Source organism: Schistocerca piceifrons, chromosome 3 (assembly GCF_021461385.2).
Source record: "Schistocerca piceifrons isolate TAMUIC-IGC-003096 chromosome 3, iqSchPice1.1, whole genome shotgun sequence".
NCBI classification, from domain to species: domain Eukaryota; kingdom Metazoa; phylum Arthropoda; class Insecta; order Orthoptera; family Acrididae; genus Schistocerca; species Schistocerca piceifrons.
This window is the reverse complement of record NC_060140.1, coordinates 959,572,085-959,588,254: the sequence shown is the minus strand read 5'-3', so window position 1 is coordinate 959,588,254 and position 16,170 is coordinate 959,572,085. Positions and strand designations below refer to the sequence as shown.

General features: G+C 40.1%; 1 protein-coding gene across 2 annotated transcripts in view; it reads left to right on the top strand.

Annotated features, from left to right (window-relative positions):
• LOC124789898 (WD repeat-containing protein 91-like) overlaps nt 1-16,170 on the top strand; it is a 216,886-nt gene that overhangs the window by 28,467 nt on the left and 172,249 nt on the right. For both annotated transcript variants that reach the window (XM_047257417.1, XM_047257416.1), the window contains exon 2: nt 4,359-4,482. In XM_047257417.1, the coding sequence (XP_047113373.1) occupies nt 4,359-4,482 (124 nt within the window). The remainder of the gene's footprint in view (nt 1-4,358; nt 4,483-16,170) is intronic.

The window sequence follows — 16,170 nt, the reverse complement described above, 5'->3', positions numbered from 1 at the left end:
GAAGGGGTCTGCAAATAATGATACCAGAAGTACCCTCCAACACACTATAAGGTGCTTGCAGGGTATAGATGTAGATGGATGTCATAGTGTTACTCTTGTGAACGGCATAGAAAAGACCTTGGCAGGCGGAGCACAACTATTTTGTGTGGGTTCTTGATTCTAGGAAGCTCTTTTGTCACTTCCAGTTCTACTTCTAGAAATAACCTGCCACTGACAATCTTACTCTACTGGAAGTGGCAGTATAACAGTCTTTCCTACATGAATAATGCCTTATAGATGTCCCTTTTTTTACCTTGAGAAGGAGGCATGTGATACGTCTTAGAGGGATAAGATACTTGCAAAGCTCCAGCAATTGGGCTTCCAGGGATGTTTCCTGGCCTGTTCCTATTCCCAATATAAAGTCAGGCAAGTCTTATAAGACAAAATTTAATGAGAGAATCATACAGTTGAGCAATGTGAAGCACCTATGCCTGCTGCTTGTCACAGCAGGAGTATATAAAATCCCTTGCAGAAATGGTCAAATGTATATAGGAACTACAAAAAGGAGCATTAACTCCTGCCTTAAAGATAATGAGCAATTGTGGTCTGGGCAACATGGATAAAGCGAGAGTAGCTAGGCAGTTAGTTAGTTACATGTTCCATAGATCACTTGATCGATTCTTATATTGAAATGATATGAAATGAGTCAGTTAACATGATGTGTATACATGATTAGTGTTAAAATTAATGAACACATTCTCATTTTTTCCTACTCATACAACTACATTTAAAGACAAGTGTTTTATTTATTCATTTATTTATTTTTTACTGGCTACTAGTTTTTAATAGAAATTCATCATTGGAATGGAGGGAGTTGTTCAGCAAAAATTATATGAAATTAGATTTAAATGTTGCTTTGCTACCTGTCAGACATTTCATGTTATTGACAAATGATCAAAAATTTTTATTGCTGCATATTGAACTCCTCTCTGAGCAACTATTAAAATGGCTAATAAAGGTCTTTTTCTCCTCTAGTGCTGTAGTTACGTACATCACTGTTCTTCTCAAATTTTGATGGATTATCTATGACAAATTTCATCAGCGAAAATATGTATTGTGATGGCACAGTTAAAATGCATAGCTCCATGAAGAGATGCCTACATGACGTTCATGGGTGAATGCCACATATTCTTACTGCGCACTGTTATGCAATCAATACTTTCTTTCTAAGTGAAGGCTTATCCCAGAAAATCATTCCGTATGGTGTTATTGAGTGGAAATATGCAAAATATGTGAGGAAGCTGATGTGTTTGTTTCCAATATTAGCAGTTACACGAAGAGCAAAAGTAGCTGAACTTAATTGTTTGAGAAGCTCAGTAATATGCTTCTTCCAGTTTTCTCCAATATGTACACCCAAAAATTTAGAGCATGCTGTCCTACTTATTGACTCCTGCTTTTGTGCTACGTCAGTTGTTGCTTTCTCTGAAATGAGATTTATTATAACACTAGTTTTGTCTTCAAAAAATCCAATTTTGTTTGTTGAATACTAAGTGAAAGGTCTTTCACATATATAAGGAATAGAAGTGGACCCGAAATTGAATCCTGTGCGACTTCCTTTGTGATTTGTATCCCAGTCACTAAACTTTTCTATCTTTCCAGCGTTGTCTGAATCATTCACCGCAGCCTCTTTTGCATTCCGTATGTCAAGTACGATTCAAATCAGCTGTGTCATCAGTTCCATAAAACTTGAGTTTTTTAAGGAAGTATCATGATCTACACAGTTGAAAGTGTTTGAGAGATCACAAAAAATATGAACAGATGATATATTATTATTTAAGGCCTGTACTGTTTGATGAGTGACTGTATAAATATCATTCCCAATCCTGCAACCTTTCTGGAACCCAAACTTTGATGTGCTTAGCAAATTGTTTTCACTCAAGTGTGCAACTGCTCTTGAGTACATTACATTTCAACTATTTAAGAGGGAGATGCCAATAAGGAAACTGAATGATAACTGTTTAAGTCTGTCTTGTCATCTTTCGTATGATGTGGCTTAATAATTACATATTTTAACCTATCTAGAAAAATTCCCTGTGCCAGTGATGCATTGCATATATCACTAAGGACATTACATATTAAGTTGGAACAACTGTTCAGAATTCTGTATGAAGTACCATCAACCCCACCAGAGCATCTGTTTTTTAGAATTCTTAGAATTGTATTAATTTCAGTCAAGGATGTTGGTACTGCTTCAAAATGCTTAAAGTTTTGTGGAATGACACTTTTAATATATTCTCTTGCTTCTTCATCTGAACCGTTTAATCCTATATTTGCTACTATGTTTAAAAAGTGGTTGTAGTAGCAGATCAGGCACTGGGACTGGGAAACCACCAAATTTGTTTATCTGAAATAGTGGTTACCACACCTGAGAAACATGAAAACCAGGTCCCCATAGGCACTAACATACCAAAAGTCCCTCAGCGACAGGTCATGTGTAGCAGATGTAGGATATCTGCTCCAGTTTCACAAAACCTCTGTGGGCTTGCCATGGGGTATCAGTGCCAGGTGTATAAATCAGACCGACCTAAACATCTGAAGATTGTAGATCCTGCCTACCTGGTACTTGTTATGGACCAGGTTCCATTCCTCTTCTGGTGACAGTGTTGAATGCCATCCTTAAAGCTCAAGAGGCCTGGAATCGATTTAGATTTATGGTAGTGTCTGGAATTCATTTAGAAATCGTGACATATTAAGAAGAGAGCAAATCGTGGTCACTGAGTGGTTTTCTGTGATTGTCCTCTCTTTGTCCATTTACCAAACAGTCTACAATGTCAAGGTACATGCAACCTTGAGGGCACTGGAGGATGTGAAATATATTTCAGCTACAAAATCTTGTTATTTGGTGTGATTCCCTGTGTGCACTGTGAAGTATATGGTGCCTGTACCCATCATAGAAACTAGTTTATGCAGGTCACCCTTTTATATGTACAACATCTAGGGGAGAAGATGACATTCTGCTGTGTACAAGTTCATTTGGGAAGATGGAATAATGCAGTGACAGATGCAACAACTGAGGAGACCAGCAAGATCCCTACTTTAGTACTGTCTCACATTTAGTATTCTTATTGATGAAGTACTGGATCATATGTCATTGGGCGGAGGAAAAGCTAGATGTGAGGAACAACAAAATGCACTCTGTAAAACTAATCTTCCAGTCACAGTGGGCTGTATCTAGCCATTGCACCAAAATGAATTTCAGTCAGCTTTAGTATTCATAATTGGACATATTTTGTAATGCATAGTTTTCTTTTCTGGCGAGATGGCCCACTGGTATGGGGTCCTTTGGGCATACAAACACCACTAGCCCACATTTTGACTGGTGGATTGTCCTTCATTTTTGCTGATGAAACACAAAATGTCAAGCATTTATAAATTTTGCCTGTCATCGTCCTTAAGGTGCTTGGAAGAAGGAAAAAGTATACCGCTTAATATGACTGAAAGGCAAGTTTTAAAATATTTTCTTTTAGAACTCTACATGTTTGTGAACATCTTTGTGTGCACTTGTCCATTTTTAACCTTTTTCTAGAGTGCTAGAATGGTATGTTTAATTTATTTATGTGACTGATTTTATACTAAATTTTGTGACTGTTAGCATCTGGGTACTTGAATGACTACACTGTCACATATACTTCACCTGGACACTGAAATTCTTTACTAGCAGAATTTTATTTCTCTCATATTTCTCTCACAATTTAAATTTTGATTTTATACTAAATTTTGTGACTGTTAGTGTCAGGGTACTCAATGACTACATTGTCATGTATATCTATCTGATCAGTTGAGTAATATATTTCTTGAGTGGCTGGCAATTATTTATGGTGTGACATGTTCCATAGTTGACATCACTGATATGTTGTGTACATGCCTCTGATGAACTATTGATGATTTATTCTCTTTCTTTGTAGAGCTGTAATTGAAGGATGCAATTTAGTGATAGTCTTTTTATAGGTAACTGGTCTTGGGTTATTTATAATTTCAAACAAAAATTATAAGTTAGATGAAATAGAAGTGATGCCTTTTGCATCAAATCCTGCGTGTGGTTAATAGAAATACAAGGAAAGTAAGTCACACATTAGTGTTAGAGATGCATTACCAGTGCTAACAGCTGCAATTTTGGTATGTTTAATTTCATCATTATTTAATGCTGAATTTGCTGCTTAAAGAATGATCTTGTTCAAAAACATCATTGTAGTTAGGTTTTCCTTGGGTCTTAATGGAAATATATGTAGGAGACAAAAGGACAAATATTTGTTATCTAAAATTTTTCACTGTCAGGATTTCAAAGACATATAATAAAATTACGCAATAAATTTTTGCAGGTTGACAGAATTGTTGAACAACTGGCACAGTACATATCTGCCTATGACCTTCTCGCCTTACGCGAATTATGGCAGCACCTCGATCAGAAAATGTTTTCCAAACTGGAACATCATTTTTCGCCAGGTAAACACATTTTTTATTCTCAAATTCATGTACTGTTTACTGTCCACTGAAGATGTTTCACTCATGTGGTTTTAAAACTGCAGCCACATTGAAATAGAAATCTAAGTACATGCTGGGAACTTAAATGAGTAGCAATATTAACTATTAGTAGCTAACCGAATACTGTAATGTATGATGTGTAGGAGGTCAGAGTGGCAAGCAGACAGAAAGCTGAGGAGCATATTTTTTAAAAGATGGACATTGTTTACAATGGTAATACGTGATAACCTTATTGTTTTTGGCTGCATGCCAAAGATGAACTTTTATCATTTTGCCTGACAATTTTATTTTGATAATTGCTGTTTTGTGTGCAAATTTCTGTGAGGTAAAGTATATTTCACGGCAAACTATACAAATTTACTGCTTGTGCATCACTGTTTTCATGGATTTGGAATCCAGTAGCGTTCACAATAATATCTACTTAAGAAAAAAGTCTTTCATAATGGCACTGTTGTATAAAGCATTCTCAGACTTCTTGCCGCATCAGTTCAGGGTGAAACCTCAAGCTTTTGATGATTTCCACCATCGTCTTTGTTAGGAGCAAATGACTGTCAACATTGCTGTTGTGGTGGCCTTACATAGCCCAAAGACAGCTTCTAATTGGTTGGTAGTTACATCATGCTGTCACAGGTGGTGTCAACATCTGTGCTGGTGGCACCACCACTCCTGCCGCAGCATAAACATTGCGACAAAAATCTGTGGTTTGTCTCTGCATCGAGAGCTCGCTTCCATGCAGTGCTGAGATTATATCTGCCATCACGTTGATGGTTTTCTCACACATTCTTATTTATACAGCCTCTTTAATTATAGAGCTCCAGTGTGTGGGAGCCTAGCAGTTGGCCTCAATGGAAGACCTTTGTTGTGGGCTTTAGGTAATCTGCACAGCCTAGGAGGTCTGGAGCTTGTGTTCTAAGATTTTTGTTGACATCCTTTGGCAGGCCAGAATTAGTCAGGTGCTCCACTTTTTTTCTGCTGTATGACAGGGCTGGTTCTCGTTTTAGACATTTGTGCATGCTATATTCCAACAACCATGACATCAGTGGTATTAAGAGCAACTGTAGCATTTCCCTTGTCAGCAGGAAGCACTACAAGATCTTCATCTTTCCACACTGCATTGAGCCCCTTTCTCTCTCAGCTGCTGATGTTAGATTTGGGCAGCTTAGCTGAAAACCACTGAATATCACAGCACAGTACCATCATTGTTGGAAGACAATATATACAAATGTCTAAAATGGGACTCAACTGTTTCATACAGAAGAAAAGCGGTGAAGCTCCTGAAGAATTCTGATCTACCAGAGGATATTATCAAAAATCTTCGGCCACAAGCTCCTAGACCTCCTAGGCCTTACAGATTGTCTACAGTCCACAGTGAAGGTATTCCATTGAGGCCAGTTGTTAGCACCATTGGTTCTCCTATCTACAGACTGTATAAATATTTAATGAAGTTGATGATGCTGATAGTTGGCCGCTGTGAACATCACATGAAAAACTCTCAGATGTTTGAGAAAATGAAACAGATTATAGTTGGCCCAAATGATATTTTAGGCAATCTGGATGTGGTCTGACTATTTGCAAAGGTTCCTGTGGAGGCACGCTGAAAATGTTGGCAGAGCAATTTCCTCCTGAAATGATAAAAGTTGTTCCAAAATGTTATTATGACCATTATTTCTTGTACAGTGGTTCATTTTGTGAAATGATGGATGAAATGGCTATGGTTTTTCTATTGTCTCCATCAGTGGCCAACCTTTTTACAGAACTTTTTGAGGAACGTGGCTTAAATTTGGCTCCTCTTCATCCATCTTCATTTTATCATTATGTTGACGACGCATTTATGGTCTGCACACATGGTGTAGAAGCTCTTGAGCACTTCGAGGAACATATGAACAGGATGCAACCAAACATCCAATTTGCCATTGAATCATTGAAGGAGAGAAGGCTGTCATTTTTAGATGTTCTGGTACAGTGGAAGGTAGATGGATGTCTTGGCCGCTCGGTGTACCACAAGATGATGCACACTGATTTATATTTTAGTGTCCAGAGTTTTCATCATCCAGTGCAGAAGAGAGCAGCTTTAAATACACTAATAGACAGAGCAAAAACCATCTCTAACGAAGACCACTTGGATTCTGAAATCTGTCATCTGAGGTATGTGTTCTGAAAAAATGGCTATGGGTCACATGATGTAAAGTCAGCATTATCCAAGAAAAGAAAGCATGAAAATGTCGGACATTCAAGTGATGAGCCACTGACTGCATTCCTACTCTTCTGCAGCACTATATCAAACAAAGTAGGCAGAGTCCTGGGAAGATGCGCTGATGCTATGCACTGTTAAGGACAGTCTCGCCCTCAGGATTCCTGGGGTTTACAACATCCCACAGGAGTGCAGGAACAATTATAGTGGTCTTTCCATCCACTCTGTTTCCGACCACTCTGCAGAACATCAACGGCACATTAAAAATCAAGAACTGGAGAAATCTGCAGTCACTCAGCACAGCCTCACAGAGAAACATAGTTTGATGAAAGAAAATTTTTATCCTAGTCTCCCTCATAATGGAGCTCTATAATTAAAGAGGCTGTAGAAATAAGAATGTGTGAGAAATCCATCAGCATGATGGCAGATAAAATCTTAACAATGCATGGAAGCGAGCTTTCAGTGCAGAGAAGAACCATAGATTTTTGTCACAATGTTTATGGCACGGTGGGAGTGGTGGTGTCACCAGCACAGATGTTGACACCACATGCGACAGCATGACATAACTAGCAACCAATTAGAAGCTGTCCTTGGGTTATATAAGGCGACCATAGCAGTAATGTTGACAAGTCAGTTGTTCCTGACAAAGGCGATGGTAGAAATTGTCGAAAACTTGAGGTGTTATGTTGGACTGATGTGGCGAGAAGTCCAAGAATGTTTTATACATAGTATGTACTCATTATATCTTGATAGTGTTCCAGTGTCATTCAGTAATACAGTCTGTTTCAGGAGGAATGGTCAATATTCAGGGATATGACATGAAGAACCATAAAAAAAAGTAGGAAATGTTGACACTAAAGTGCTTATATTAAGAGCTGTGAGCACTTCTTCAGTTGTGATACTATGAAACAAATCTCTTCTACTGCAAGCTCATTGCTTTCCATGTTTTGGGAGGAGGTAGCATGGAGCAAAACGAGTAAGAATTTTCCAGAGATTTGTTTCACAGTATCGAAGATGATGAAGTGCTCATAGCTCTTAAGGCATGCATTTTAGAGCCCATGTTTACTAACTTTTTTGCTTTGAATGATCATTCCTGTCAATTTCCTGAATACTGACCATTCCTCCTGTCACTCCATATGTATGCAAGTTTTGTCGTGATCACAAATTAAAATTGAGATTACCTTTTTTGATTTCTATACAATCTTCTCCGGATTTAATTACAATAGGTAACATATCATAAGCAGTGTAGATAACAATTTACATTTTGTGTACTTTTACAAGTAAAACTTGTATAATTAGATTGCATGATCCACACTTGACCATGTAAAGCTGTAGAAAACATGTTTTATGCAGTTATACTGACTGTGTCACTTTGCTGTCTTGCTATAAATACCATACATAAGTTCATACAAGCATACATCATGTTTTTCAAATTCCATCATGAAGGAGAGCTCTCAAGTATATGCAAGGAGTCAAGTTATACATTAAGAGCAGAAGCAGCTACTGCATGCATCTACTTCAAAGTATACTAAAAAGAATTTACAACTGTTGCTAATCTGCTCACACTGATAATTACAAAAATTACTTGTAAATTACTTTACATTCTTACCTCAGTTTATGAGATACGATGGGCGTTTGAGAAGTCCATGCAAAGTCCAAGAGATGGCACCATCGGCGTGTATCGAGATCATGTTTAGTTAGTAGCATCTTTGGAAAGAATGCACACCAAGTTTCAGTCATATTAGTCTATTTCTTTGTGTTAGGTATTCGTGTGAATCAAGGAAGTCGAGCGATTGTAAAAAAATGGACGAAAAAGAATTTCGTGTGGTGATTAAACATTACTTTATGAAAGGCAAAATGCCTCAGGAGACTAAAGAGAAGCTTGATAAACATTACGGTAACTCTGCATCTTCGATTAGAACAGTTTATTAGTGGTTTTAAAATTTTCGGAGTGGCCATATGAGCACAAATGATGCTGAATGTTCTGGACGCCCTGTGCATATGCATTTGGGCTTGAAAAAGCTATCCGCAAGATGGGTTTTGCAGTTGCTCACGCTTGACCAAAAATGGAATCGTGTGAAGTGTTGCAAGGATGGTTTGCAGCTGTTCAGGAAGAATCCACTGGACTTAAAGCATCGTTTTGTCACTGTGGATCAAACATGGATACGTTACTATACTCTTGAGACCAAACAATAATCTAAACAGTGGGATACCAAGGGGGAATCTGCACCAAAAAATGTGAGACCAAACAACAATCTAAACAATGGGATACCGAGGAAGAATCTGCACCAAAAAAGGTGAAGACCATTCCTTCGGTCGGAAAGGTTATGGTGACTGTCTTTTGGTATTTGCAAGGGATAATGGTCATAGACTATCTGGAAAAGGGTAAAACTATTACAAGTGTATATTATTAATTGTTGTCGGACCATTTGAAAACCAAGCTGCAAGAAAAACGCCAGCGATTGGACCGCAAAAAAGTCCTTTTCCATCACGACAATGCACCAGCACACACCTCAGCAGTTGTGGTCGCAAAATTAATGGAAATAGGATTCCAACTTGTTTCACATCCCCCCCCCCCCCCCCCCCCCCCCGCCCCGTTCTGTAGACTTGGCTCCCGTGGACTACCATTTGTTCCCCAATTTGAAGAAATGGCTGGCGGGACAAAGATTTTATTCAGACGAGGAGGTTGCATCAACTAATAGCTATTTTGCAGACTTGGACAATTCCTATTATTCAGAAGGAATCAACAGATTAGAACAGCATTGGACGCAGTGTATAAGTCGAAAAAGAGACTATCTCAAAAAATAAAAAAAGGTTTACCCCAAACACTTGAGTAGTTTTTATTTTTGCACAGCTTTTTCAAAATCCCCTCGTGAAATAATCCTTCCTGACAGTTGTCTCATGATGTCTTTTTCCTGATCACTGTAGGTTTTTAATTACATTAATTCATTTAATTTAATATCATAGCTACAGTAGCTCAGTATCATATCTCTGGTACTAAAAAAGTGTTAATAAAAATAAAATGTGCGATTTTGATCTCTGATGGTACAATTACTATCGTACATTCAGTCAGACTGATGCGGCCTGCTATTCATTGTATGTCCAGTCATGCATGTGGATGTCATCAAAGTAACTGTTACTTCCTCCATACAGCCAGTCTCTACTGTGCCAAAATTATCTGCTGGAAAAAATAATCTTGAATATTTTCTGTTCTTAACACCAACTTACTTCCTTCCTCAAATTGACTTCAATTGTAATTTGATTACAATTGTAATTTGATTAGGGGATGTTACAATACTCCTTCCATGTGAAATAAACAAATAAGTAAATAAAGATCACTCTGTAAAGGTAACGATTAAGTTGTAAGCCTCTTTCATTATTCTTCTGGGTGTGCTTGTTGGTATGGATTTATTTGGACCCTTTATTAGTTTGTTTGCATCATCTGCTAACATTACAATTTTTAACTACCCTCTGATGTTCCAGGTGATTCATTTCTGTAAATAAAGAATAGGGATGGACCAAGTAACAAAAGTTGCAGAACTCAATGTTTAGTGTTTACCCATGTAGTTTAATCCAGTGTTATTATTTGCTGATGTGCCTCTTTTTTTTTTTTTTTTGTTGGTTGGTAAAAAATGACTGTTCATGTGAAGGGAGTGCCTTAAACTCCATACCATTTTAGTTTCTCTTGTACGATTTATGATACATAGAATCAAAGGCCTTAGCAACATCACAGGAAAAGCCAACATGAAAACTTTTCTTGTTCATCTCTGTTATAAATGCATTTGTTAGATCATGTGTAGCTTTCTGATTAGACAAACTTTATGGAAGCCACAAGGAGCTGTTGTCAAAAGGTTATCCTGTGGAAGGTAGATCAATAATCCGTTGAAGTTACCTTCTCAGAATTTTGAGAGCACAGAAAGGAGGGAGACAAGTCTGAGGTCTCTTGATTACCTGTACCTTTATAAATGGGTGTTACTGCCAGATACTTCAGTCTTCAATGTAATACATCTTGACACATTGACTGGTTACAGACCCAACTCATCGGGACCAATGTAATTAGAACCGATCGACTTAATAATACTGATTAACTTGACACCAAAGGATTACGCATGATAGGAAACTCTTTATTCAATCAGAGCAGGGGGCTAATTACTTGTAACCTAGAGCAACAGTACAGAACATAAAACCATCAAAAAACATGGAACATAAAACCACAGAATAAACATCACGCATGGAGAAGGCACAAGCACATGTTAAAAATAAAAAATCAATGACCCTGGCGGCTGGGTGTAGAACTCTTTGACAGCCACAATTCACTTGTTTCATGCAACACACAGTGCCTCTGGTGGTGGGTGTGGAAGTACTTGACAGTCGCGACACTGCACATACGCACACTATGCGAATGCTTCACTTCTCCACACTAGCGCACAACAGCTGTCATGTCAGACGCTGTATCAGCTCCTTTGGCAGAAGCGGAGTGTCGGTGTCAAGGAAATGGGTAGGGAAGTGGACATGGCATCCGGAGTGGGTCGTCTAAACCGGTGGATGTTCTGCGGGCGGCTGCTGCGGTAGTGGTGCTTGTGGCTTGGTGCCTTGCTCATGCAGGTTCTGGTGTCTCTGTTGGGTTGCGAATGGTGATGCCTCTTGAAAAATATGTGCAGGCTTTACTCTCTTCAGAAAAATGGTTATTGACTTGCTGTTCACCCATATGTCCATTGTCTACATACTTCTCTGTAACATGTGGTACGGGCCAGTGTACGGGGATTGTAAGGCTGGTTTTACACTTGTCAGTATGGAACATGACATACGAGCAGTGTTCCAGGTCCCAATGCATGTAACAAAATGGTATGCCATGCTGTGAAGCCTTTGGAGGATGGATCCGTGCGATGTGGTTCCACAGGCAACATAAGAAGTGTGACTGGTCTTATGAGGAACTTTGCAGTGTATCATCATCATTAAATTTGTCAGGCAAATGCATTGTCTTACTGTAGACCAACTCCACAGACAAGTTGTTCGTAGGCCAAGTTGAACTATTGGAAGAGCCAAAATCAATGTGTTTTCATCGCAAATCAGGACCGCCTTCAAGGAATGATGCCAGTGTTCGACCACTGCTACTGCGTTGGTAACTGGTGGTGCTGTGAAGAACATACCCACAAAAGATGGCAAGCTGCATGCACAGGTTTAACTCAGAATGCCGTCAACGGTTGGTACTGATATGCTGTGGACACCCAAAGCCCATTAACCACACTGATGCAAAGGCAGAGGCTCATGTTTCGGTGGTGATATTATCATTTCACACTGCCTCTAGCCAGCAGGTAAAATGATCAGTCATTGTGAAAAGGTAGTGTTGACTTTTTAATGGAGGAATTGGCCCCACAACATCCAGATATACATGGGCAAAACATACAGTTGTACCTGGAAAGTCTCCAACTGAAGTGTCTACTTGACGAGACACTTTACAACTTCGACACTGCAAACATGTCATTGTCCATTCTCAACAGCCCTTTTCCATGCCTGGCCACACAAAACATCAGGGATGAGTCGTAAAGTGGGATGTACTCATGGTTGGCACAGCTATGGATGCTCTCGAAACTTGTCTCCTGAACAGTGGTGGAAGAAACGGGAAAGGTCATACGCGAGAGACCCTGCAGTAGAGCTTGACAGCCCAGAACATCGATGAGCTGCAATTGTAACACTGATGTGTTGTCGTCAATGAATGTCCGGAGTTTCTGTCTTCTTCTCGTGCTCAGGCCAGTGCGGAAAAGTCGATAGGACTTGTCACACTGCTGACACACGAAAGAAGGTCGGCCAGAATGTAATCGATACCCGAGATGTTTTTGACGTCAGAAGTGAACTGTGCTATGAACTCTAGATGGTTGAACTGATGAGGAGAGCAGTTGGCACTGTTACATCTGAATGCAAAAGTCAATGGTCTGTGGTCCTTGAATATCGTGAACACTTGGGCTTCAACTTCAGGATGGAAGTATTTCAGTGTGTCATGTACTTAGCAGGACATCACGATCGTATGTGCTCCACTTTCTCTGAATGGTGACGGTTTTCGGGAAGAGTATGCCAGTGGTTGCCATGAACCATCTGCCACTACTGTAGAGTTCTGTCAATAGCTGTGTAGCTTGCATCTACAACTAATGCAAGAGGTGCACTGAATTTAGGATGAGCTAGAAGCTCTGCATTAGCCATGCTCAGATTCACAGCTTCAAATGTGGAACATGCAGACTCAGTCCACTGCGCTGTGACCACTGAGCACCGCAGTCAGTGGTTCCTACAATTCAGCTGCATGAGGCGTGTGGAAATGATAAAAATTTAGCATACCAAGGAATTGACGCAATTCCGTGATTGTGGTTGGCCTAGGTAATTTTAAAATTGCATTAGCCTTCTATGTCAGAGCTAGGGAGCCCACAGCAGAGATTCTGTGTCCCAAGAAGATCACTTTAGATTGTCCGAAAACACATTTAGCAACATTCAGCATGACTCTATAATACTCCAAATGCTTGAACATCTTTTGTAGGTGTTGTTGGTGTTGTTCCTCAGAGAACAAGGGCACATTGCCCTGGTATGCAAAACAGAATGGGAGGCCTTAAGGAACAGACTCGATGAATCTTTGCCACAAGTGCACTGCATTTCATTATGCGAATGTCATATACCTACTCTCAAACAGGTTGAGCAGTGTTATAATAGAGGTCTTCATAATGTCCTCTTTATCTGAGTGTAAGCTTTAGCACAGTCTTAAGATGCTGAATATTGGTGCACAGTGTAATATGTAGTTGTAGTCACTTAGTGATGACAGAGGATATCGGTCCAGCACTGTTCTCATGTTCAGCACACAATAGTCTCCACGTGGGTTCTAGGCTCCATTTTTTTTTTTCACCAGGCGTAAGGCGGAGAACCACGGACTGTTCGATGGTCTGATTGCCCTCTTGCAGCATGGGGTCAAATTCAGTTTTCGTGATTGCAAGGTCCAGTGCTAAATGTCTAGTTCAGCATGACTCTGATGGTCCATCCATCATCTTGATGTGATGCACTGCTTTGTGTTGAATTTGTTTAGATACACCGGGTGATCTGGCCAAATTCAGAAACTGCTTTAACAGCAAAGTGTGTTCACCCTCAGATGTCTGTACAGGCTTTTCACTGTGGACGGTTGCACTCCAGTTAAACCTGTGACGCTGTCCAACAGCTGTGCGTCTGTCAAGTCTGACAAGAGGTAGTAATGTGCCGGGAGAACCGCTCTGATGATCGCTTCTGTGCGTCTGCAACGGTGAAATTCAATTTGGACAGACAGTGTAGACCTAAGTTCAGCTCCGTTCACCAGATACCGTGGGTCGCAATAGTCAAATTATTGGCAGCTGTCAGACAGAAGGTAGTCGGTGGCCTACAGTGATGCAGTGAAGACTGTGGCAGGGTGCTGAGGTCAGAACCAGTTTCTGTGAGAAATCTGAGGCCAGAACTTCTGTCACTGATGCAGTAGAAACTCTCACTGTGTGCAGGCGCACATTATCTTGGTGAAATGTAAGCCCAGGATGGCTTGCAATGAAAGGCAACAAAATGGGGGATAGAATATCGTTGGTGCTTCAAGGGCACCACAGATGACAACCAAAGAGGTCCTTCTATAAAAAGAAATGGCACCCCAGACCATCACTCCTGGGTGTTGGGCCATACGATGAGCAACAGCCAAGTTCGTATCCCACTACTGTCTGGCGTGCCTCCAGACACGTCTTTGGTGGTCATCGGTGCTGAGTTTGAAGCGGGGCACGTCATTGGAGATAGTTCTACTCCAGTCATTGAGGTTCTCAGCTGAAGAATTGTCTGGAGGTGCCCAGGACAGCAGGGGGATACCAATCTGTCACCTGCATTACAGCCTGGTTACCAAGAGTTGTGGTGTGGGATACAATTTCTTTTCATAACAGAACTCCTTTGATTGTTATCCGCAGCACACTTACAGTATAGCAGTGTGTCAGTGATATTTTATGCCCTGTTTTGTTGCCTTTCATGGCAAGCCATCCTTGGCTTCCATTTCAACAAGACAAAGCCCGCTCACACACAGCAAGAGTTTCTGATGCTTGTCTTTGTGCTTGCTAAACCCTGCCTCGGCCAGCAAGGTCACCAGATCCCTCCCCAGTTGAGAACTTTTGGAGGATTATAGGCAGGGCCCTCCAGCCACCGAGGGATTCTGACGATCTAGTGTGTCAGTTGGACAGACTATGCTACAGTATCACTCAGGAGGAAGTCCAACAACTCTGCGAATCAAAATGCCATGACAAGTAACTGCTTGCATAAGGGCCAGAGGTGGAGTAATGTGTTATTGACTTGCTCAATTTGTGAAACACTTTTGCTAGCTTTAAATTTTGACAAAACACAGCTCATTTACTTTTGTACTGTCGAAAGTATCTCATTTCTTATTAGTGTGGTAAGGAAAGTTCTGGCAGATTGTCAATAATTAGGAGTGAAGTATAAACTTCCTGAATAGCTGAAATGAGTTGTCAAGAGACACACAAAAAATAATGAAAACTTGACTCTCTCCCTCTCTCCCTCTCCCTCTCTCCCTCTCTCCCTCTCCCTCTCCCTCTCCCTCCCCCCTCCCCCTCCCCCTCCCCCCCCCTCTCTCTCTCTCTCTCTCTCTCTCTCTCTCTCTCTCTCTCTCTCTCTCTCTCTCTCTCACACACACACACACACACACACACACACACACACACACACACACAGATATATATGTATTCTCATTGACAGTGGCCATAAACATGTGAGGTTTTCTGTGTCTTCATTATTATTATTCCATGCCAGATTTTCCATTGTTTGATTTCACTTCCTATTAACCTAGTGTACCAACAAAAAATAATAAACATAGTAGAAAATTCTATGTTCTTAGGTGTGCATATTGATGAAAACTGAAAGAAGAGAAACCATATAGCAGACCTGCTAAAACTTTTAGGTTCAGCTACTTTTGCCATAAGAATAATTGCCATCTTTGGGAATATAGGTGCTAGTAAGAAAACATTTTCATTCACTGGGGTGCTACAGGATTATATTCTGTGCTATCTCCTCACTTAGACAAAAAGCATGCATTATTTATTTATTTATTTATTTATTGTCCTCTGAATCAATACTGTACATGACATGCACATGGTGATGCACAAACATACATTTGATGTTGGACATTATGATAATTTGCTGGCATGAAGCAATATGCCAAAAGTTTACACAAACATGAGCTTACATACATATTTTCTGAGATGTTATGAACACACAAATTACATACTCAGTTACAAGACTGCGACCAGGAAATTCGGAAAAGAAGTTAACCGTTATTACACGGGAACGAGTAAAAACTTGGTGTCTTGCAATATGTTGATCACTTAAAGTCAACTCACAACAAGGGAAAACTCCTCAGGTTCCGACTTCACCTTCAGTGACAGGTTGAAGGCCGCAAAGAGCTAAAGACCACT